General features: G+C 42.3%; 1 protein-coding gene across 10 annotated transcripts; it reads right to left on the bottom strand.

Annotated features, from left to right (window-relative positions):
• Nucleotides 1-772: 772 nt before the first annotated feature.
• On the bottom strand, nucleotides 773-23,497 carry ZNF268 (zinc finger protein 268). Of its 10 annotated transcripts, none has more exons than XR_005239089.2 (6): nucleotides 22,970-23,465; nucleotides 16,385-16,585; nucleotides 12,452-12,578; nucleotides 12,065-12,160; nucleotides 3,441-6,095; nucleotides 773-1,226 (listed from the first exon to the last, which is right to left on the bottom strand). XR_005239089.2 is itself a non-coding variant. In XM_037994637.2 (6 exons), exons 2-6 carry the CDS (start codon nucleotides 23,000-23,002, stop codon nucleotides 3,709-3,711), a joined length of 2,844 nt encoding a protein of 947 aa, XP_037850565.1. In that variant the 5' UTR covers nucleotides 23,003-23,054; nucleotides 23,472-23,497; the 3' UTR covers nucleotides 2,416-3,708. The 10 variants fall into 10 exon arrangements, 9 of the variants coding, with proteins under 9 accessions (XP_037850565.1, XP_037850559.1, XP_037850547.1 ...); XM_037994637.2 differs by lacking the exon at nucleotides 773-1,226 and adding an exon at nucleotides 23,472-23,497 and having other exon boundaries at nucleotides 2,416-6,095; nucleotides 22,970-23,054; XM_037994631.2 differs by lacking the exon at nucleotides 773-1,226 and having other exon boundaries at nucleotides 2,416-6,095; nucleotides 22,970-23,054; nucleotides 23,372-23,470.
• Between the last annotated feature and the right edge of the window lie 1,225 nt (nucleotides 23,498-24,722).

Raw genomic sequence — 24,722 nt, 5'->3', positions numbered from 1 at the left:
TAATTGCTGAATCTCCAAACACCATCGGATATTAAATAATGCAGATAAAAAAGAAAAAATGTTAAAAGGCACAAAGGGGCTTTCCCCAGTTGTCTGCTTACCTTTTTAAGGGACCTTCCCATTAGATCTTCTCAACAACTTCCATTATTCAAAAATTAGTAGCATGCCCACACTTAGCAGCAAAGACAGTAAAAAAATAATTATATATGCAGTATATATACACAAATATATGCTGTGTATATACACACACATATATGCAGTATGTATATAACACATACATATGCAGCATATATACACACACATACATACATACACACACACACACACACACACACTGCCACCACACATGGCTAATTTTTGTATTTTTAGTAGAGATGGTTTCACTGTGTTGGCCAGGCTGGTCTCGAACTCCTAACCTCAGGTGATCCACCCACTTCAGCCTCCCAAAGTGCTGGGATTACAGGCGTGAGCCACTGTGCCTGGCCCTATCTCTCTCTTTTTAAGTGGGTACACTGCCATTATAAATAATAGTGATTCTGCTGGTAATGAACAAAGGAAGTTGGATCCACTAATAGTCTGTTAAACCTAATAATATCATGACTTTCTTGTTGTTAGCTATACATTGCTTTGCTATAATTCAACTTATAATTTTTAAATCTATGTTTACAAATATGGTTTGCAAGTCATTTTTTCTCCTGAATTCCTATTTGATGGGGAAGTTGTAAAATACTGGGGTTATCTTTCCTTGGATTTTTCTTGTAACTAATAACTATTCCTGAAAAGTCTCTGGAATGTCTTTTTTTTTTTTTTTTTTCTGGGACTGGGGTAGAAAGAGTAGGTAGATTTACAAACCAGTGACTCATTTTCTATTTTGTAAAATTTTCATTTCATTAAAGAGTATTAAGTCCTAATCACGTATTATTCTTTCCCACAGTATCTGAGTGCTGTCCTCAATACTGTCAACACTTCTGGCTTCTACCAAGCAAGGCTGCATGTAGACTAGCAACAAACTAAAATCTAACCCTAGGTAGTAGTAAGCTGAATATAAATTTTCTCTTATGAATTTATTGTCTTCTTTGGTACATCAATAATAATATACACCTTTACAGTATTTCCCGGATTGGGGGATACACTTTAGCAAATATCTGCAATTATTTGTTTATGTAAGATTTCTCTTCCCTTCTGTGAATCATCATTCTTCACCCAAGGTATCTTGAGGTTGGATTCTGTATAAGCAGAACACAACAATAGTTAGGTATTCAGAAACCATTAAAATTCCTCACCTTCAAGGACGAAAATTTCTTTGGGCAAGAGACAGGGTTCCCTCCTCTAATAGAGCACAAAGCGGAAGGTGTTTCAGAAATATTTGCAGTGTTGAATCCTCATATTCCTCCAAGATAGCCCTAATCTAACTGCCAGGGTCACACTATTCCTAGATTAATGCCCACTCACCTAACAAACCTGATGAGGTAGTGAATAAAACTAATTTTGTGAGTAAGCAACTGGCAGAATTTTTCACCACTCTGACTCTATAGCTACACATAACTAAGTAGTATCACTGATGACACGTAATTTTATTTTATTTTATTTATTTATTTATTTTGAGACGGAGTCTTGCTCTGTAGCCTGGGCTGGACTGCAGTGGCCGGATCTCAGCTCACTGCAAGCTCCGCCTCCTGGGTTTACGCCATTCTCCTGCCTCAGCCTCCCAAGTAGCTGGGACTACAGGCACCCGCCACCTCGCCCGGCTAGTTTTTTGTATTTTTAGTAGAGACGGGGTTTCACTGTCTTAGCCAGGATGGTCTCGATCTCCTGACCTCGTGATCCGCCCGTCTCGGCCTCCCAAAGTGCTGGGATTACAGGCTTGAGCCACCGCGCCCGGCCAACACGTAATTTTAAATTGAAGTTTTAAGATTATATACATGGGTATCAAAAGCAGTCCCTCTTGACCACACTCCAGAATTGTTTAAATTTTTTCAGTGACAACTTATCCATTTCCCCAGAGCCTCAGTGAGCACATGATGCCAACAATTCATTTCATGACTTCATAGCATGGGCCAAGTTTCTGCTGTGGAATATAAATGGAGACTTGAAGGACTTCCATCCTGTCTTGGGAAACAGCCATTTCCAAATATCCACATATCCTTGCAAGCTTCTGCCTACACCTCTCTCTACCACCCATTTCTGAAGCAGTCTGATTTAGCAAGCTGTACGCAACAGATACACAATGGCTAATGCAATCCAACGAGGAATGTATTAAAAGCACACCCAATAGCTCAAAATAAAAGACAAGTGAACAAGGTTAAGGAAATGACAGTAAAAAAAGCTGTTCTAGGAACCTCTACTGAAATAGCTACTTATTACATCAAGATGCCACCATAGAACAAAAGCTCATGTTGCTTTTTCTGAACCTGAAAAACCTGTTAACCATGTACAGTTCTGAGCCTCAGCTGACAACAGTGCTCATGCCAAGTCCCTGGCAGGGCATCTTGAATGGTGGTTCCATCATGACTGCATATACTGTGAGGGAATGTTTCTCTAAGAGGAAATCAAGATGTTCTAACCGGTGACGGTAGAATACATTCCAGGCTACACAAACACATGAAGTGTGCCTTATATTGATTACTATAACTAAAGACGTTGCTGCCAAGGCTGCTTCCAAAGGGCAGAAGATACACAAGAAAATGTTTGCAGTGTGGAAATGCATTTTTACTAAGTCATTCTAGTAACAAGTTGTATTTGGTAAGCCACAAAGAAACAATGTTGGTATGCAGAGTAGAAATCTCTGGAAGATATTTACTTTTGTCTCACATACGGCATTCACAAGTAAAATGCCAAACTGCCAAATTCATATTATGTAGTACACATAGGAAGGTATCTAAACATCCCTGTAGGCTCTGGTATGTAACTTCTTCTGGTTAACCTCCTTACTAGATTCACTTGTACAATGAAATAATCTGTATCTTATTTATAATTTACTCAAATCTTTTCCTGAAAATTTGGAACACCTGGAATAAAATTTCTCTTAAAATGATTCCAAAAGGAAATCATTCTTCAAAATTAATATTAAAATACAATAATAGATTGGGGTTTTTTTTTAGAATGAAGCTTCTAAGGTGAGGTTAACAGTCCAGCTGTGGCTTATTTGGTACATTCATAGATGTTCACTCCTATATTTTTTCCCTAGGGGTTTGTCATTTCCAGATTTAAACTTTCCCTTACAGCATGGTTCCTCCAAGGTATATGCTTCCGATACATAAAATGTTTGTACTTTTGTTAATTCTGCTATTCATTAGCTCAATAATTTCTCTCATTAAAATCCTGTAAACCATGAATTTCAAAGAAGTCTATTCTATATTCATCTGGTTCATGAAGTTTCCTCTTTGTGAATCTTATGTTAATAAATGACTTTACAACATTTGTTTAACATGGTTCCTCACCTGTATGAACTTTTTAAAAAAGGTATGACTTGCTGCTGAGAATTTTCAGAGTGGTTACTAAATTCAGTTTTCTGTGTATTTTCTACTATTTTTTTCTGCATGTAAAGAACAGCTTTCTGTAGATGCCTTTCCATATGCTGTGTATTCATGAAGTTTCTATTCAGTATGTTTTCTGGAAGATGACAAGATGATTCCACTTACAGAGTTTCTCTTTATAGATGACTTTGTGATTTCTTGTGAATTCACTTTCCGGAGTTTCATAAAATTATCAATGTTTGTCATCTACATGAGTTCTCTGATGCATAATGAGCTGTGACTTCCAACAAAAGGCTTTCCCACACTCAGTGCACTTACAAGGCTTCTCTCCTGTATGTGTTCTCTGATGTGCACTGAGAATTGATTTTTGAGAGAAGGTTTTCCCACATTCATTGCACCCATAGGGTTTCTCTCCTGAATGAGTTCTTTGATGTACAATGAGCTGAGAATTCCTAATGAAGGCTTTTCCACACTCGCTGCATTCATATGGTTTCTCTCTTGTGTGCATTCTCTGGTGTACAAGAAGGCGTAGCTTCCCACTGAAGGATTTCTCACATTGACTGCATTTATAAGGGTTTACCCTTGCATGAGTTCGCTCATGTACAATGAGTAGTGACTTCCAAATGAAGGCTTTCCCACATTCATTACATTCATATGGTTTCTCACCTGAATGAGTTCTCATGTGTATAATTAGGTATGACTTGCTGCTAAAAGCTTTCCCACATTCACTGCACCCATAAGGCTTTTCCCCCGCGTGAGTTCGCTGATGTGAAATGAGCTGGTCTTTCCTATTAAAGGCTTTTCCACATTCACTGCATTCATAGGGATTTTCTCCAGTGTGAATTCTCTGATGCACAATGAGTTGTGAATTGAAACTAAAGGATTTCCCGCATTCCCTGCACTCGTGTGGTTTCTCTCCTGTATGAGTTCTCGTATGTATAATAAGGTATGACTTGCTCCTGAAGGCTTTCCCACACTCACTGCATCCATATGGTTTTACTCCTGTGTGACTTCTCTGATGTACAATGAGCTGGGACTTCAAACTAAAGGTTTTTTCACATTGACTGCATCCATAGGGCTTTACTCCAGTGTGCACTCCTTGATGTACAATGAGCTGCGATTTGAACGTAAAGGCTTTTCCACATTCATTACAACTATAGGGTTTCTCTCCTGTATGAGTTCTCTGATGTACAATCAGGTTTGACTTTGTATTAAAGGCTTTCGGACACTCACTACATTCAAATGGTTTCTCCCCTGTATGAGTTCTCTGGTGTATAATAAGCTGTGACTTTAAACCAAAAGCTTTTCCACAGTCGGTGCATTCATAAGGCTTCTCTCCTGCATGAGTTCTCTGGTGTGAAATAAGCTGGTATTTCCGACTGAAGGCTTTCCCACATTCGTGGCATTCATAGGGGTTCTCTCCTGTATGAATCCTCTGATGTATAATGAGCTGTGATTTAAAACTGAAGGCTTTCCCACAATCGTTGCATTCATGGAGTTTTTCTCCTGTATGAGTCCTTGTATGTATAATAAGGTAAGACTTGCTCCTGAAGGCTTTGCCGCATTCGTTGCATACATAAGGTTTCATTCCTGTGTGACTTCTCTGATGTACAATGAGCTGTGATTTCAAACTGAATGCTTTCCCACACTGAATACACCCATAGGGCTTTACTCCTGTGTGAATCCCCTGATGTACAACGAGCTGTGATTTGAATGTAAAGGCTTTTCCACAATCACTACAAACATAAGGTTTCTCCCCTGTATGGGTTCTCTGATGTACCATAAGGTTTGACTTTGTATTAAAGGCTTTCTGACATTCATTGCATTCATATGGTTTCTCTCCTGTATGAATTCTTTCATGTATAATGAGCTGTGATTTTAAACCAAAAGCTTTCCCACATTCATTACACACATATGGTTTCTGTCCTGAATGAGTTTTCTGGTGTGAAACAAGCTGGTCTTTCCTACTGAAGACTTTCCCACATTCACAGCACTCATAGGGATTCTCACCTGTGTGGATTCTCTGATGTATAACAAGTTGTGAATTGAAACTGAATGTTTTCCCACATTCACCACATTCATGCAGTTTCTCTCCTGTATGAATTCTCTGATGTACAATGAGGTATGATTTACTACTGAAGTCTTTCCCACATTCATTACACCCATAGAGTTTCTCTTCTGCGTGAGTTCGCTGATGCACTACAAGGTATGACTTGCTGCTGAAGGCTTTCTCACAATAGCTACATCCAAAGGGTTTTTCGCCCATATACACTTGTTGGCACATAAGTTGCGATTTCTTATTGACAGCTTTTCCAGATTCATTACTTTCACAGTATTTTATTCCTATAACAGTTTGCTCCTGTTTAGAATGGAAGAATGATTTTCCATGTACCTGAAACCCATTAGGATTTTTTCCAGCATAATTACTAGTGAAATCTATATATTTCAAACCCTTTCCATGCGTGCCACATTTATGAGGTTTTTGTCTTGAAAGATAATTTGTACTAAGAAGACATAGTTTTCCAAATGTAGTGCATTCAAAGCTTTTTGCCGTACTTCCCAGCTTGTCTTTATTTTCCTGATGCCATTCCATAAGATCATCAATTTTCCAGACTGTGTCTAGAAATGAGAACAATTAGTCATATGTTATAAATAATAACATGATTGTAGTATACTAGAAAGTTGCCTATGAAATGCCATATCATGAGGTTTTTTAGTTTCAGATATCAGATCTGAATATAAATAAATTCTCAGGTGTAAAAACACTCAAACTACTGGGTACTGAGAAAAAGAAAGAAAAACCAAACTGAAGATAGGCATAGTAAACTGATAAGAAGTTAAAAAGTTTTGCATATTGGATAAAGAAGGCAAAATAGGCACAAGGAACAATGAAGACAATATAAAGATGTTATTAGGGATCTATGAACATTAGATTTATTCAAAAAATAATTATTAAATGCCAACTATGTGCCAAAAACTATGCTACCTTCTAAAGAAATGGCAGAGAACAATGCAGATTACCGCCCAGTCCTCCTGGGAATAACATCTCAATACCTAGCAAATGGATAAAAATAAACTGAGAGGGAACATCATTCCCTAACAGGACAAGAAGCAGTTCTTAAAACTATTCAGAGAAATCAAAACCGAAACAAAAAGCTTCCTACAATGTAACAAAAATTAGAATGCCATCAGACTTCTCATTAGGAAAACTAGAGGACAGAAAACAGAGCAATGAGGAATAAAGTCAAAACATTTTCAGATACAGAGGTCTCAATGTTTCTATCACCCTTTTCCAGGAAGCTACTCGAGTTGCTCCAAGAAAAGAAATGACAGAGGATATAGAAAATAAAATCAAAAAGGAGATCCTAGGATAAAAATTGCACAGAAGGTCTTAAGAAAAACTAAGCTACTCTGAAGGAAGTCAGAAAAACTTAGCAGTCAGTATCACTAGGAAGAAAAAAGGAATACAATTAATAATTTGGCTGAAAGTATCAGCCAAGAATATTCAGATACTGAAAGGAGAGTCTGCAGTTAAATATATGATTAATACCTTAATGATAACAAAATTAAACAAGCAAAAAACTAACTACAGAAAAAAATACAAATTTAGAAACAAAAATAAATCACTGTATACTTTCATGATTTACCTATAAACAGAAATTACAGTCATACCAACATAAAAATTGAAGACAGATCTAACCAAAAACATGAAATAACTGTATCAGAATGATGGAGGTATGGGAACACACGAAGAGACATGTCTCCATCATGAGTGTGCATACGGTGGGAAGGTATGGACAGAGAAGAGTGAAAGAGAAGTAAATCACCTTTCTATACTGAGCAATCATTAGGGGAGAAAGCCAAGGTGTAGCAGAATAAGCTGGTTATTTAGAAATATGGAGGCAACTACCACAAGAGTTAAAAAGAGACTGAAGATGTTTTCTCTAGCAGTCATGGAAAAGAATGGGCACAGGGTAGGCAAACAGTTGTTTGATACTGAAGCCATCCTAACTATCAAATCCTATATTTTATCCTTCCGTTCCTTCTGTTGCTGGTAACATACCCATCCTTATCTTTGCTTGGTTCCTGTAGCTCTGCTTTCATCATTTGAAATCTAATGTATCTTCTCTACAGCATGCTCTTTGTAACAATAATGGCAAAAACAGGATTATACTTGACACCCCAAGGTGGAGTTCAAAGAATTTAAAAAATCAGGGAATACTAAACCCAGTAACTAAAAGACAGGCTTTTTTTTTTTTTCTTTAGATGGAATCTCACTCTGTCACCAGGCTGGAGGGCAGTGGTGTGATGTAGGCTCACTACAATCTCCACCTCCCAGGTTCAAGCAATTCTCCTGACTCTGCCTCCCGAGTAGCTGGGATTACAGGCATGCATCACCACATCCAGCTAATTTTTGTACTTTTAGTAGAGATGGGGTTTCACCATGTTGGCCAGGATGGTCTTGATCTCTTGACCTCATGATCCACCTGCCTCAGCCTCCCAAAGTGCTGGGATTACAGGCATGAGCCAGAGTGTCTGGCCTTTTTTTTTTTTTTTTTTTTTTTTTTTTTTTTTTTTTTAAAGAGACAGGGTTTGCCAGGCGCAGTGGCTCATGTTTGTAATCCCAACGCCTTGGGAGGCCAAGGCGGGCAGATCACCTGAGGTCAAGAGTTCGAGACCAGCCTGACCAACATGGTGAAACCCTGTCTAAAAACACAAAAATCAGCCAGGTGTGGTGGCACGTACCTGTAATCCCTGCTACTCAGGTGAGGCAGGAGAATCGCTGGAACCTGGGAGGTGGAGGATGCAGTGAGCCAAGACTGCACCACTGCGCTCCAGCCTAGGCAACAGACCAAGACTCCATCTCAAAACAAAACAAAACAAAAAACAAAACAAGAGACTGGATCCCTCTCTGTCACCCAGATTCAAGTGCAGTGGTGCAATCATTGCTCACTGCATCTTCAACCTCCCAGACTCAACTGATCCTCCCACTTCAACATCCCAAGTAACTGGGACCACTGGCAACAGCCATCATCAACAGCTAATTTTTAAAAATTTTTGGTAAAGCTGGGGTTTCACTATGTTGCCCAAGCTGGTCTTAAGCTCTTGGCCTCAAGTGATCCTCCCACCTTGGCCTCCTAAACTGCTGGGATCACAGACAAATGCCACTGCACCCGGCCCAGGCATTCTAAAGCTTGAAAATTATTTAAACATGATTCAAGACCATATTAAATATGGTTCCTGGCTGTGGTCCAAAGGCAATCACTGGGAACCCAAATAAACACCAAGAGAATTGAGATTCTGAAGCTACAGAAAAGCAGTCTCCCAGTGACCACCTTGAGTTTAATCACAGATGACGATGGAAAAGGAAATTATGCTTGCAGAGCAGAAACAAAGGTCCCTCAGGTAGCTGATTTCACTGCCACAGAAAGAAACCCTGACAAAGTCTACAGTATAAACCAGTGGCTGCCATGTGGTGTTCACTGCTGCTGCCCTCCTGGAACTGGGGGACCCTAGACTTGTCTCTATCCCTCTACATTTGGATGACTGGATGTGTTTAATTTATCTTTAATTATAGGTCTATAGACCATAAATAACTACTCCCAGCTCTGAATGGGAACAGGATCCTAGACTTGTATTAATGTAGTACAAGAATAAACATATGGGTTGCAGCAAATATTTGAAGATGGATGGCTGGGAAGAAGGGTGTGACAGGTGCTGCCTGGCCAAGGAAGGTGAAGGCAGACAGTGCTGCTTACCCAGTGGTTCTTCTGCCCTGTTCCTGGCTGGCAGTAACCTGATTCTTTTCCACCCCCATCCTTACGGTGATGTGCTTCAGTCAGGGAAGTGAGGACCCATTTCTATCCCCAGCCCGGCTTCCAAAAGGTAAAGCATAATTTGTCTAAGCCAACAGAGATAGCCCCATTTGCCTTTCCAGAGCCTTCCTCAGACAGGGGCACGTGACAAAAATGTAGCCTGTTGAACACGATCAGTCTGCTTGAGACCTCCTGGGATGAGTTTTCCTGACAGACTCACGTGTGAAGAAACAGCCCTTTTCATTTCACTAGCCACTGGTATATCCACAGGCATCAACTAGAACTGCAAGAGCCATTTGAGGACCATTAAAGAAGATAACCTAAGGAAAATGCCAGCATACCTAGATGGGCCCTTGGTGATTGAGTGAGTGAGTCACTTAGTTGATCCTGGAGCTGCCCCACCTCAGGACTTTTTGTGATGTGTAATAATAAATCACTTCTTAAATTAGTTGGTCTGGGATTGACCAATAACTGCAGCTGAAGCAATCCTAGTAATACAAGGACTAACTGTTGATTTATGCTGTCAAGCTAGTGATAGAATAAATGGGGTGTTCAGGGAAACACATCTGACAGTAACACCGAAGATGAATTAGTATAAAAAGAGTAAAATGAATAAATTTAGCTAAGTACACCAATCCAGACATGACAATATTGGCCTCGTTTTGAGTGGGAATTGAGACGATGAGGGTTTTAAAAGACCTCTTTTTAAAGGAACAAAATGCTAACAGACTGTACCAAAACTAGTAAGGGAGCCCTGCACAGAAAGGAAATTCAAGCTGACTTATCCAGTGTTAGGAAAAAAACCTTAAAATGGAAGAAACAGCAGGATGAACAAAAAGAAAGATGAAAAGAAGGTGGTATGTAGGTGGCTATGGAGCAGTGGGAGAGACAATTTCAGTTTCTGAAAACGAGGCCAGGGAGTGGTACAAGGAAGACGCCAGTGAATCAATCTAAACCAGGACCAAAGGGCAGATAAAAGACCATTGTGGCTATCAATTACCAGTAGAGGAAAAGAGCTTAAATCTTCCGAATGGAAGTTGTTAAGGTCCGAATGTGTCCCCTCTAAAATTCATGTCGAAACTTAATCCCCATTGTGGTGGTATTAAGAGGAGAAGACAAAGTCCTGCCCTAATGAATGGATTAGTAGTTTCTAAAAGGGCTTGAGGGAACGATCTTAGGCCTGTTTTGCCCCTCTTTCTGTCCCACAGTGTTCCTCACCTCCAGAGGATGCAGCAACAAGGAGTCATCTTGGAAGCACAGAGCAGGCCCTCACCAGACACCAAACCTGCCAGCACCTTGGCTTTGGACTTTCCAGCCTTCAAAACTGTGAGAAATAAATTTCTGTGCTTTATAAAATTACCTAGTCTGTAGTATTTTATTATAGCAACACAAACGGACTCAGACAGAAGTCTTCTTTTTTTGAGATGAGATCTCGCTATCACCCAGGCCAGAGTCTAGTGGCACAATCATAGTTCACTGCAGCATCAACTTCCTGGGCTCAAGCAATCCTCCAACCTCAGCCTCCCAAGGAGCTGGGACAACAGGTGCACACCACCATGCTCAGCTAATATGTGAGCCTTTTAAAAGTTACACTATATGAGGGAAATGAAGAATAAAGACCCCTTGGATTCAGAAGAGCAAGAGAAGCCCAGTAGAACATGAAGGGAAAAAGTGCTTGGTCATGCAGCACAGGAGCAGGATCAACAGGTGTCACTGCAGGATCATGGACACTATCAAATGACAAAGGAATGTGCTCAGAAGGTACAGAGTGATAATGTTAAAGCCATTAGCAAGGCTGGGCGCGGTGGCTGACGCCTGTAATCCTAGCACTTTGAAAGGCTGAGGTGGGTGGATCATGAAGTCAGGAGATCGAGACCATCCTGGCTAACATGGTGAAACCCTGCCTCTACTAAAAAGACAAAAAATTAGCCAGGCTTGGTGGCGGGCGCCTGTAGTTCCAGCTACTCGGAAGGCTGAGGCAGGAGAATGGCGTGAACCTGGGAGGCAGAGCTTGCAGTGAGCCCAGATCGTGCCACTGCACTCCAGCCTGGGCGACAGAGGGAGACTCTGTCTCAAAAAAAAAAAAAAAAAAAAAAGGCCATTAGCATAGAGAAGCATAAAAGGGGTAGAATCTACTAACGGGTTTCAAAAAGAAGGAAGATGGGACTGTGGCTGTTGAATTTATGTGTAAGGGATTTAAACGTAATTTTCAAAATATAGAAAGGAAAGAGAAGGAGTATGAGAGTCACATCAAGTGAAGAAAAGAGGAAAGGTTTGCTAAAATGCATAATGAAGTGAGTCTATCACCAAGACAGAGTAAGGAAGGAAATAAGGACACCAACCAGAAGATTAAGAGTGGATGGTAAGGCTGGGCGTGGTGGCTCATGCCTGTAATCCCAGCACTTCAGGAGGCTGAGGCAGGCAAATCACTGAGGTCAGGAGTTCGAGACCAGCCTGGCCAACATGGCGAAACCCCTTCTCAACTAAAAATACAAAAATTAGCTGGGCGTGGTGGCGCACAACTATAATCCCAGCTACTCAGGAGGCTGACGCAGAAGAACTGCTTGAACCCAGGAGGCAGAGGATGCAGCGAGCCGAGATCATGCCACTACACTCCAACCTGGACAACAGAGTGAAACTCTGTCTCAAAAAAAAAAAAAAAAAAGGAGCGCATGGTAATACGTGAGGCAAAGTACAAACAAGAGGAGCACATCACATTAGAATTCATGCTAATTCTGAATAAAGAGGAAAAGATTTGTCTCCATCACTCACTTGGACAGGACTGATTTGGAATTTGGGCCTGCACCACACACAGCTCTTCTCCTTGTTCCAACTTGAAGATGATATCAGGTTTGGTGTGTTGATACCCTATAAACAGAAAATCACAGACAACCTGGAACAAACAGGTTGGGATTCAGAGATTCTGAAGAATGGGGAAGATTTGGTTTGGAGGTAGCATGATGAAGCTGCCTTGTTGCAATTTGGCAAAGTAAAGACTATTCAACTGGCATACTCTGCTGCCAACAGGGAACTAAGAAAATCTGGCCTTAAAATCTAAGTCCAAAATCACTAAGTATTTCACAGAAGGCCTCCAGTTTTCAGCAACCAAGAAGAAGCCTGGAGATCAAACACACACCTCCTCAGGGAGGCAGCACTTACCTAGGGACACCAGGTTGCTATAGTTCTCCAACATCACATTCCTGTACAGGCACTTCTGTGCTGGGTCTAGCAGCTGCCACTCCTCCCAGGTAAAATCCACAAACACATCCATGAATGACAATGGTCCCTGAAATACAATACTCTCATCCAATCTCAAGTTATTTTACTAGGTTTGTGGAAAACTAGCTGCTTAGGGTGTCTATTACTGATGTTCAACTTTGTGAGAACAAAAATTGTACTGAAAACACGCATCAATGTGCATTAAATCAGTCATCTTTCTTTTTTTTTTTTTTCGTTGAGACGGAGTCTTGCTCTGTTGCCCAGCCTGGAGTGCAGTGGTGTGATCTTGGCTCACTGCAAGCTCCGCCTCCCGGGTTCATGCCATTCTCCCGCCTCAGCCTCCTTAGTAGCTGGGACTACAGGTGCCCACCACCACACCTGGCTAATTTTTTGTATTTTTAGTAGAGATGGGGTTTCACCGTGTTAGCCAGGATGGTCTCGATCTCCTGACCTCATTATCTGCCCACCTGGGCCTCCCACAATGCTGGGATTACAGGTGTGAACCACCACGCCTGGCCGTAAATCAGTCATCTTTCATTTAACATTTGACAACTAGATAAACTCTCTTTAACAAATGCAATAAACTCTCTTTAAAGTTTTAAGCTATCCTAGAAACCATCTATACAAGGGTTCTCAGACATGGGACATTCAGTACTAAAGGCAGGACAGTCAGACAAAGAAGTTCGAATGATCACTCCTACATCTGCAATACAGTTACCGACCTCTAGGTGCCGGGAATATAAAAATGAATGAAATAGAGTCCTGCCCCCAAGAAGCATTCAGCACTGCACAAGGAAGGAAAGCTACATATGCAAATGCAACTGGAAGTCAACGAAGTTAAAATAAAAGAACACAGATTACAACATGGGCACAAACGAAGAAGTAAGCAATGCTATTTGACAGGGTCAGGTGGAATCTGTGAAAGGGTACTATAGGTACCTAGAAGAAAAGACACATTAAAACTTTATGGACTAAAAAGGTAACTGCCGTAAGTAGCAGCCACTCTGTGGGATAAAAGACCTAGACATGAAAATATACAGATGGTAAATGAGCATACAAGGCATGCTCAATGCCATATGTCATTAGGGAATTGCAAATCTAGACAAAAGTAAGACACCACTACACATCTACAAGAATGGATAAAATCCAAAAAACTGACCACCAAATGCTGGAGAGGATGTGGAGCAACAGGAACTCTTATTCATTGCTGGTGGGAATGAAAAGTGGCAGAGTCTCTTTGGAAGCCAGTTTGGCAACTTCTCACAAATCTAAACAGTCTTACCATATAATCCAGCAACTACACCCTAGGTATTTATACAAATGAAATGAAAACTTACGTTAAAACAAAAAGAGAAGACATACATGGCAAGTATCATATATGAAAAGAAGTTATCATTACTGAACCCACAGACATGAAAAGACAAACTACTCTATGCACATACATTTGGTAAGTTAGATGAAAAGGACATATTCCTTGGAAGACACAAATTACCAAACTTACTCAAGAACAGATAAACAGGCCAGGATGGCTCACGCCTGTAATCCCAGCACTTTGGGAGGCCAAGGCAGGCAGATCACGAAGTCAGGAGAACAAGACCATCCTGGCTATCACAGTAAAACCCCGTCTCTACTAAAACTACAAAAAGGTAGCTGGGCATGGTGGCACACACCTGTAGTCCTAGCTACTCAGGAGGCTAAGGCAGGAGACTCACTTGAACCCGGGAAGCAGAGGTTACAGTCAGCCAAGATCGTGCCACTGTATTCCAGCCTAGGCGACAGAGTGAGACACCATCTCAAAACAACAAACAAACAAACAAATAGATAAGCTTAATTAATAATTATATATCTATTAAAGGAATAAAATTTGGGCCGGGCGCGGTGGCTCACACCTGTAATCCCAGCACTTTGGGAGGCTGAGGCAAGTGCATCACGAGGTCAGGAGATCGAGACCATCCTGGCTAACACAGTGAAACCCCATCTCTACCAAAAATATAAAAAATTAGCCAGGCGTGGTGGTGGGCACCTGTAGTCCCAGCTACTCAGGAGGCTGAGGCAGGAGAATGGCGTGAATTTGGGAGGCGGAGCTTGCAGTAAGCCAAGATGGTGCCACTGCACTCCAGCCTGGGTGACAGAGTGAGACTCCATCTCAAAAAAAATAAAAAAAGAAAGAAATAAAATTTGCAGTTAACATCATACAGATTGGAAAGAAACAAAACTGTCCTTTTTTACAGACAGAGTAAGAAGGAAACTGACGATGTCAACAAAAAGATTAAGATGACATGACTGTTTACAAAGAAAATAACAAAAAATCTAAGAAAGTTCCTAGAACTAACTAGTGAATGTAGCAAGGTCACAGGATACATGGTCAATACATAAAAGTTGGCTATATGTCTATATAACAGCAATAAATCATTTGATTTTGTAATTAAGAAACTGGCTGGTGCCATGGCTCACACCTGTAATCCCAGCATTTTAGGAGGCCGAGGGAGGTGGATCACTTGAGGTTAGGAGTTTGAAACCAGCCTGGCCAACATGGCGAAACCGTCTCTACTAAAAATACAAAAATTAGCCAGGTGTGGTAGTGCGCACCTGTAGTCCCAGCTACTCAGGAGGCTGGGGCGGGAGAACTGCTTGAACCCAGGAGGCGGAGGGTGCAGTGAGCCCAGATCGTGCCACTGCACTCCAGCCTGAGTGACGGAGCAAGACTCCTCAAAAAAAAAAAAAAAAATTAAGATACTGATACTGTTTACAACAGCAACAACGAAACAGAAAGAACTTACATATAAATCTAAAATATCTGTGTAGGATCTGTATGCTCAAAACTATAAACACTGACTTTTAAAAATCAAAGATCTAAATAACAGGGGGACCCTGTGTTCGTGGATTTGAACTCAATCCCAAACGTACGGTAAATCTAAAAGTTAAAGGTAAGGTAATAAAGTAACAAAGAAAAAGATCTTTATGAGCTTAGGATAAGAAAAAAATAGGACACAAAAGTCATTAGCAATAAAAGAAAAAAAAGTGCAATACAGACTCAGTAAAAGTTAGAAATACCTGTTCATCAAAAGTAAGCATTAAGAGAGTAAAAAAGCAAGCCAATATTGGAAGTAAAACAAGCACCCCAGGTAAAAATTTGAATATAGGCTTCATATAAAGTTTGTTTTAAACTTTAATGTGCATTAATCACTTAATCTTGTTAAAATGAAGAGTCTTATATTAACAGCATTGAGGTGAACTCTGATATTCTGCATTTCTAACAAGCTTCCAGAACAATACATATTTTGTAAACACACATTTTTTTGAAAACAGGATACAAATAAAACACAAAATAACTTTTTAGGGATGGGGAAGGAGATGGACATTGATGATGAGGAAATAAGAGAATATATAAATAAAAGCAGAAAGGACCTTACATGAACCAATGATAAAAGGGCCACAGGCCAGGCACAGTGGCTCATGACTGTAATCCCAGCACCTTGGGAGACTGAGGCAGGGGGACCGCTTGAGCTCAGGAGTTGATGACCAGCCTGAGCAATATAGGGAGACCTTCTCTCTACTAAAAATAAAAAACATCAGCCAGGCATGGTGGCACTTGCCTGTTGTCCCAGCTACTCAAGAGGCTGAGGCTGGAGGATCACCTGAGCCTGGAGTTTGAGGCTGCAGCGAGTTATGATTGCACCACTGCGCTCCAGTCTGGGCGACAGAGCAGGACCCTGTCACAAAAAAAAAAAGTTGGGGGGGTCTTGACCTGAACTGAGGAGTGATTAACTTAACCCTTTGACCTAAGGATCTCCATCCCTCTCCACACCAAAAAAAAAAAAAAAAAAAAAAGTAATAAAGAAAACACTAGGAATAAACAAATGAGAAGCTCACCCAGGACGTGGTGACTTTTGGCTGCTCTTGGGAAATAAATAGCCACTCTAGGACTTTCTCTGTTCTGCGACTCTTCCGCTTCTGCCTGGGTGCTCCAGGGAGGTGTTGCAGGCCAAGAGTCCCTTGGCCCAAGACGGAGTCCTGACCTTGGAGCTTTCTGATCCTATCCCATGAACTGTTTCGTTCTTGGAGAGGTGGGACCTGTGGACTCAAGAGCAAATTTACTTTAGGGAGCATAATCTACTTCTGGGAAAAGGAAACAGGGGTCACATCACATAAATGTGAGAGAAACACATTAGAAAACAAGGCAGGTTTAACTTCAGGAAATGCAGGGTTAGAGGTAGAAAATGGCTTCCTGACAAGGCTTAGCACCAAGAGTTCAGGCCGTGTTCTGAGCCCTTCATGACAAAAACAGAGGCAGGACCCTCAAACAGCAAAGCTACAGAAAGATCCTGGCTCATCCTAGCTCCAAACAGGGACTTCCTGCCACAAACCAAATGGCGTCTTAATAGGCTGGTTTGGGAGGGCAGCGGGAATATAACACTATTATGAGGGAAAAAGGAACAAAATGAGGTTCTGACAGACAACAAAAACATAACCAAAATATCTGACCACATAAAAACTGTTACACGACATTTCAAAATGAAGTAAAAGAAATCAGAAAAACGAAACTTTGAGAGGACAGATTTACAACAAATAAAAGAGCCTAGAAGGTAGATGCTTAGACATCTGGAAAATGTGAAATGAGAAATATCAGAATAAATTAGGAAAAAAAATTCAGAAATGAAGATTAAATTAGGAGGAACACAAAAAAGTAGCAATGACCTAGAAGGCAGCACAGGTGAAAAGTAGGGAAAGCCTAAAAAAAGGGAATAAAAAATTAGAAAAAGAAACAATGAAATGACATGAAAAGGCTGTTCACTGAGGCATTTTTATAACCCAAATATCTATAACTACATAACTGGTTGAAAATGCTATGGCCATCTATACAGCAGTAAACGGTGACAGAGATAGGGAAGAGAGAACCAACCTCTATGCACCAGTATTGGTATAATACAATGATCAATACAGACTCTTAGTGATGACGACAAGGGGAAGAATACTACATACTAAAGCTGGCTTTCGTGTTAAAAAAAGAAGGGGCATTGCTAGTATATGTATATGCATGTCTTTGCCATATAAATGGGATAACATAGTATCTAGTCTTTTGTGTCTGGTTTCTTTCACTTCGCATAATGAGGTTTATACTTGTCATAGCACATATCGATAGTCTGTTCCTTTTGTTGCTGAATAGTATTCCAACACATTTCATCATTCACCATTAATGGACATTAAGATTATTCCCTGGAGGCTGGGCGTGGTGGCTCATGCCTGTAATCCCAGAACTTTGGGAGGCTGAGGCGGGTGAGTTGCCTGAACTCAGGAGTTCGAGACCAGCCTGGGCAACACAGTAAAACCCCATCTCTACTAAAATACAAAAAAAAAAAAAAAATTAGCCAGGCGTGGCAGCATACACCTGTAGTCCCAGCTACTTGGGAGGCTAAGGCAGGAGAATTGCTTGAACCTGGGAAGCAGAGGTTGCAGTGAGTGCCACTGCACTCCAGCCTAGGCAACAGAGCGAGACTCTGTCTCCAAAAAAAAAAAAAAGATTATTCCCTGGAAACCAACAGCTTATCTCTCAGCGCCTTCTCTGGGTACACTGGGCACTATCCACCCACTCTACATTTTGCTCTACATTTCAAGATCGAGGATTCTAGAATCTCTGCCTCTTAAGAAATCCTCAACCTGCATCCAGAGACTAGAGTACACAGGCCAGGAAAATGCACATAGAGCCAGACTATCTGGTTTTAAGTCCTGGCTCTACATTGACCAGGGGTGCCACCTGGTCTCCAACTAGCCCTTTCTGGGCCTCAGTATCCTTACCCATCAAGGGAGAATAACAGTATTCACCACCACCTGGGGCTAGGACTACTGTGAGGTTTTATTTTTTATTTATTTTTTTGGAGATGGAGTCTTGCTCTGTTGCCCAGGTTGGAGCGTAGTGCCACGATCTCAGCTCACTGCAAGCTCCGCCTCCCAGGTTCACGCCATTCTCCTGCCTCAGCCTCCCAAGTAGCTGGGACTACAGGCGCCCACCACCACGCCCAGCTGATTTTTTTGTATTTTTAGTAGAGATGGGGTTTCACCGTGTTAGCCAGGATGGTCTTGATCTCTCGACCTGGTGATCCACCCGCCTGAGCCTCCCAAAGTGCTAGGATTACAGGCGTGAGCCACCGCGCCTGGCCACTGTGAGGTTTTAACGTGATAATACCTAATAAAAGATTTGGCACAGAACCTCATACGTAGTAGACACTGAGCATTAACATTTGGTTGAAATGGCAAAAGAAAACAAAACAAAAAACCAGGAATACTTAATGAAAATAAACCACACTACAAAATGACAATCACCAAGATGAAAAGCATATGCTGGTTCTTAGAAAAGAGGACTCCACCTGCAAACATCCCCCGACTCTAACTAGTGTCTCCATTTCTACCACACTACACAAAATCCCTGCTACCTCTTGTCTGAACCACTGTAGTCACCTAATCAGTCTCGTTTCCCCCTTTCTGTGTCTACTCTTGTCCACCTACAACCTGTTCTCTACTCAGCACTCAGAAGGGTCTTTGGAAATCCTAAGCAGATCATGTTGCTCCCTTTCTTAGCACCATACCCTCTCCTGGACCCCATGGTTTCCTAGCCTGATCTGGCCTCTGGCCACCTGTGTTCATCTGCTCTCCTCTCTCTCACTCCCTACCCCCAGCCACAAAGACCTTCCTTCCAGGTTACAAAGGCATCAAACTTCTCCTGCCTTACAGCCTTGGCCCTGGCTGTTCCCGTCCTGGATGATCTTCTATCTGCTCTTAACAAGGCTGGCTTGCTATTGTAACTCAGACTTAGATGTCACTTCCTTAGTGGGGGCCTTCCCTGAGCACCCAAGCTAAAGTAGCCACCAGTCATTTCTTTTTTTGTTCTTTTTGAGACATAGTCTCGCTCTGACACCAGGTTGGAGTGCAGTGGCGCAATCTCGGCTCACTGCAACCTCCGATTCCCGAGGTTCAAGCGATTTTTCTGCCTCAGCCTCCCGTGCAGCTGGGATTACAGGTGCCCAACACCACACCCAGCTAATTTTCATATTTTTAGTAGAGACGGGGTTTCGCCATGTTGGTCAGGCTGGTCTCGAAATCCTGACCTCAGGTGATCTGCTCGCCTTGGCCTCCTAAAGTGCTGGGATTACAGGCATGACCCACCACACACAGCCCATCACCACTAAATTCAATTTAGGTTTTTATGACTGCTATGGTTTGAATGATTGCATCCCACCAAAATTCATGTTGAAACTTAAGCCCCATTGTGATGGTATTAAGAGGTGGGGCCAATTAGCTGGGTGTGATGGCGTGTGCCTGTAATCCCAGCTCCTCAGGAGGCTGAAGCAAGAGAATCACTTGAACTCGGGAAGCAGAGGTTGTGGTGAGCAGAGATTGCCATTGCACTTCAGCCTGGGCGACAGAGTGACTCAGCCTCAAAAAAAAAACGGGGGGGGGGGCTTTTAATAGTGATTAAATCATGAGGGCTCTCCTTCAGGAATGGGATTAATACCCCCTTAAAAGAGGTTTCAGAGAGCCGTCTGGCCCTTCCATCTCTTTGGCCATGTGAGGACACAGCAGTCTTCTCTTTTTGCCCCCTGCCATCATGTAAGGATGTAGCAAGAAAGTGCCATCTTGAAAGAAGAGAGCAGAGCCAGGTGTGGTGGCTCACGCTTGTAATCCCAGCACTTTGGGAGGCCAAGACGGGTGGATCACAAGGTCAAGAGATCGAGGCCATTGTGGCCAACATGGTGAAACTCTGTCTCTACTAAAAATACAAAAAAAAAAAAAAAATCAGTTGGGTGGTGGCGCACATCTGTAGTCCTAGCCATTTGGGAGGCTGGGGCAGGAGAATCACTTGAACTCGGGAGGTGGAGGTTGCACTAAGCCGAGACTGCACCACTGCACTCCAACCTGGGGACAGAGAGAGACTCTGTCTCAAAAAAAGAAAAAAGAAAACAGACAGCAGACCTCATCAGATACCATATTTACCAGCACCTTGATCTTCAACTTCTCAGCCTCCGGAATCGTGAGAAAGTAGTATCTGTTATAAGTTGCCAAGTCTGTGATATTTTGTTACAGCAGCACAAACAGACTAAGACAATGATCTAATATTACCTGATCTCCCTCATACATGTCACTTGACAAGCATTTTTGAGGTTTCCTTTTCTTTAAGTGTGAATTACATGTATCTATTTTGTCTCACTTTTCTTGGATTCCATCTCAATCTCCAACACCTCTTCCCCTGCTTTCTCTTGTCATTTCCCTGACCACTGTCCTCAGTTATCTTCTTACGGTACACATTCTCCCTGAGCTACTTTGGCCACACCTAATTGGTGCAACCTCATCCAGACCTTTCTCTTGAAACACATGCCTGCCCACCTGCCCACTAGCAACCTCTACCTAGAGGAGCCAATCCATATAAAACTGAAATCTCCCCCCTCTATCAATCACAATTCTGACAGTCTTCCCTTACTCAGCAAATGGTGACATTCCCAACCAGGCCCACAGAGTAAAACTAGTTGTCATCCCTGGCTTTTCTGCCTCTGTTACCACCGCACCCAACTAGTTATGAAACCTAATTTCTTCTGCCTCTTTACCAACTCTTTTTTTTTTTTTTTTTTTTTTTTGAGACGAAGTCTTGTTCTGTCGCCCAGGCTGGAGTGCAGTGGCACGATCACGGCCGATTGCAACCTCTGCCTCCTGGGTTCAAGTGATTCTCCTGTCTCAGCCTCCCAAGTAACTGGGATTACAGGTGTGAGTCACTGCACCCAGCTACCTCCTCTCTTTTCTCAAAACCACTAATTTACTTAAACCCTTATATTCTCTTACCTGCTGCAGACTAGACTGTTCTACCCTCAAACTCTTTGTGAAAACACTTAAATAAGTAAACTCCTTCCCCTATACCATCAGTCCCCAACCAGGAACCGGTTTTGTAGAGGACAATTTTGCCATGGACAGGGAGTAGGGGGTGGCAATGGCTTCTGGATGAAACTGTTACACTTCAGATCATCAGGCATTAGTTAAGAGTCCCATAAGGAGTGTGCAACCTAGATCTTTCGCATGTGCAGTTCACAACAGAGTTTGTGCTATGAGAAGTTAATGCAGCCTCTGACAGGAGGCGGGGCTCCGGCAGTCATGCTCACTAACACGCCACTCACCTCTGATAGGAGGCGGGGCTCAGGCGATCATGCTAACCCGCCACTGGCCTCCTGACATGCACCCCAGTTCCTAACAGGCCACAGACTGGTACTAGTCTGAAGCCTGAGGGTTAGGGACCGCCTGCCCTATATGATAAAATCCAAGTTTTTAATGGGGTCCTCAAAGCCCTCTATGATCTTAGGCCTACGGCTTTAGCCTCATTTTTTAATATACACTTCTACTATCACCATTAAACTCTACATTTCAGCAACGCTTAAGTGCCCAAAGTTCACCATATGAGGTCATTTCAAGCCTAATATGCATGTTACTTCTTTTTCCCAGGCTGGTTTTAATCCTTTGTCTACTTTAGGTATGTCATCTTTCAAACCCAAGTTTAAGACTCTCTGAATCATTGAAGCATCTGGGAGTAAGGGGTTAGGGGGTGTCCTTACTTCCAAAATTGATTCATTCCTGCATGCCCCCGTGTATTTCCACAGCCTGCTCCCAGAGCACTCATTAACTTGTCATTGTGTCTTTCTTATCCACCATTCCTAGACCACTGTTCTTCAAGACAGGGATAATGAGCAACCCATCTTTAAATTTTTAGCGCCTGCCCCAGGGTCCAGCAAACAAAATAAAATAAACAAAAATGTTGAACAAGTGAATAAAATAGTCTGTAATTTCCAAAATAAGGTTCAAAGATCCCAGATACAGAAGACCCTCAGTAAACGCAGGCTGAAAAAACTGAAAGATAGGTTAGTATCCCTTGCTTAACTCAAACGTTCAACGTACAAAGTTGTCAGAAAAGAGACTGAGGAAAGGAGGAAAAAAGGAAGTCGGATGACAAGAAGCATTTCTGGAAAGTCTAACATGCTCTAAACGACAACCCAGTTGCCTAAAAGAGCGGTGGGGTGAGAAAGCTCCCGGCACATTCAGACTTTGGAGTAGCTGGAGTGCGCACACGTTGGCATTCAGGGAGAGCTTTTCAAGAATGAAAGAAGGCCGGGCGCGGTGGCTCACGCCTGTAATCCCAGCACTTTGGGAGGCCGAGGAGGGCGGATCACAAGGTCAGGAGATCGAGACCATCCTGGCTAACACGGTGAAACCCCGTCTCTACTAAAAATACAAAAAAATTAGCCGGGCGCAGTGGCGGGCGCCTGTAGTCCCAGCTACTCCGGAGGCTGAGGCAGGAGAATGGCGTGAACCCGGGAGGCGGAGCTTCCAGTGAGCCGAGATCGCGCCACTGCACTCCAGCCTGGGCCAGAGTCCGTCTCAAAAAAAAAAAAAAAAAAAAAAGAATGAAAGAAAACCCCTACTCACCCAAATAGAGGCTGTTCGGACCCTGGTGGCCATCCCTACGGTCAGTTTTGTGTGCTTCGCTGGAGGTGACAGGACGCAAGGGATACTAGAAGAGAGAGCACAGTGAAGAAGGCGGTCTCCCAGCAGTCCCCAAACCCAGAGGGGGCGGGTCCGAGGCACCAGGGCTGCCTGCCATTCTCGGAGCTGAGGCTCCTTCCCGCCCACAGCCACGGGATTCACCATCTCCACCCCCTCACCAACACACGTTGGGGTCAGGCAACCGCCCTGGGTCTGCAGCAGGAGAGAGTTAAGGCAGATTAGTTCTGTCCCGTCCCGCCGCCTTGGAACTGGAGGAATTCCGCGCCTCCGGCTCCTCCAAACCCTGAAGGGGCGGCAGGATAGAGTCCGGGGTACTGCCTCCACCTCCGAATCTGCAGCCAGAAGGGTTCGCAACCACTCCAGGCTCGGGTGACCCGGTGACCACGACGGGGGTTGAACGCTATCTGCGGAACATGCCTCTCACCGTGGGCGCAGAGCAATGGCGGCCGTTACGTGTGTCGCACAGGAATTGCGTCATTGAGAGTCGAAGGCGAAAAACTACAACTCCCAGAGGCCTCTGCGAGGAGTTACTCCCGCACCGGAGGGCCCCGGCCAAGGGCCACCGGGAGGGGGCGTGCTAAAGTGACCCGAAAGCTCAGGCCCTCCTGGCCCAGTCCCTGAGGAGTACTTGGGAGTTTTAAATTATAAAGAGAATCAAAATACTTGACACCAATTGCTCAACGGTTAGAGGGATGTAAATTAGGTTACAAGTATTCTAGCCCATGCTTTACTGAAATGGTAAAAGTCTTATTTTGCTTCACTCTTTAATAACAAAGATTCATAAAATTCCCATTACATGTTAACATAAATAATATTTTAATGAAAATTACATATATTTTACAAAAGAAAAAATTTAGTAAGGAGTGGCTTCGTTTTATGTTTAAGTCTTTTCTGACTTACTAGAAAGCTGGATTCTCATATCTGCTTCTATGTTTAATCTGTTGCATATGTTGTTTTTGTTAAAGTATATAAAGATACAAGTCGAACAAGAGATAAGTTTGTTAGTGTACAATCTTAAGCCATGCAGATGAACTTTTTCTACTCTATTACATAAAATCCATTGGTCTACATTGCACTTTGAATGGATTCTTTTATCGTGCATGATTTCATAACATCATGCATTGCCCGGTTGGAAAATATCAGTTTAGTGAGCTTTGCAGATCTTGCAAATGTCAACACATTTCATTATACAAAAAGAATTATTAGGCTGGTACAAAAGTAATTGCGGCTTTAATGGCAAAAGATGCAATTACTTTTGCACCAACTGAAAATATCCACTAACATCATTATTGATCTTAAGTATTGGGAAGGGGTGACATTCACAAAGGCAGATACAAGTTTTCTAAAATTCTTTTGTTTTTGGCTTTTAAAAACTTTTATAAATTTATGGGGTACAAGTGTAATTTGTTACATGCATCAATTGTGTAGTGGTGATGTCAAGGCATTTAAGGTATCCATGCCCTATTGTACGTTATATGCATTGTACCATTTAGGTAATTTATCATTGTCCCTGAAACCCCCCAACACCTTTTGAGTCTTCATTGTCTATCATCCCACACTCTTCATCCATGTGTACATATCCTTTAGCTCATACTTAAAGTGAAAACATGTATTTTTCTTTCTGTGCCTGAGTTGTTTCACTGAAGATAGTGGCCACTAGTTCCATCCATGATGC

Source organism: Chlorocebus sabaeus, chromosome 11 (assembly GCF_047675955.1).
Source record: "Chlorocebus sabaeus isolate Y175 chromosome 11, mChlSab1.0.hap1, whole genome shotgun sequence".
Taxonomy (NCBI): Eukaryota; Metazoa; Chordata; class Mammalia; order Primates; family Cercopithecidae; genus Chlorocebus; species Chlorocebus sabaeus.
Note: the sequence above shows the minus strand (reverse complement) of the source record. Positions and strands in the feature narration are given on the sequence as shown.

Excerpts from the sequence above, each read along its gene's own strand:
- ZNF268 (XM_073021290.1), bottom strand. The coding sequence starts at position 23,191 with ATGGTGAATCCCGTGGCTGTGGGCGGGAAGGAGCCTCAGCTCCGAGAA. Across the intron at positions 12,161-12,451 it reads TAGCAACCTGGTGTCCCTAG|GGTATCAACACACCAAACCT; the intron begins GTAAGTGCTGCC and ends TTCTGTTTATAG. Across the intron at positions 6,096-12,064 it reads TCCAAATCAGTCCTGTCCAA|ACACAGTCTGGAAAATTGAT; the intron begins GTGAGTGATGGA and ends TCTCATTTCTAG.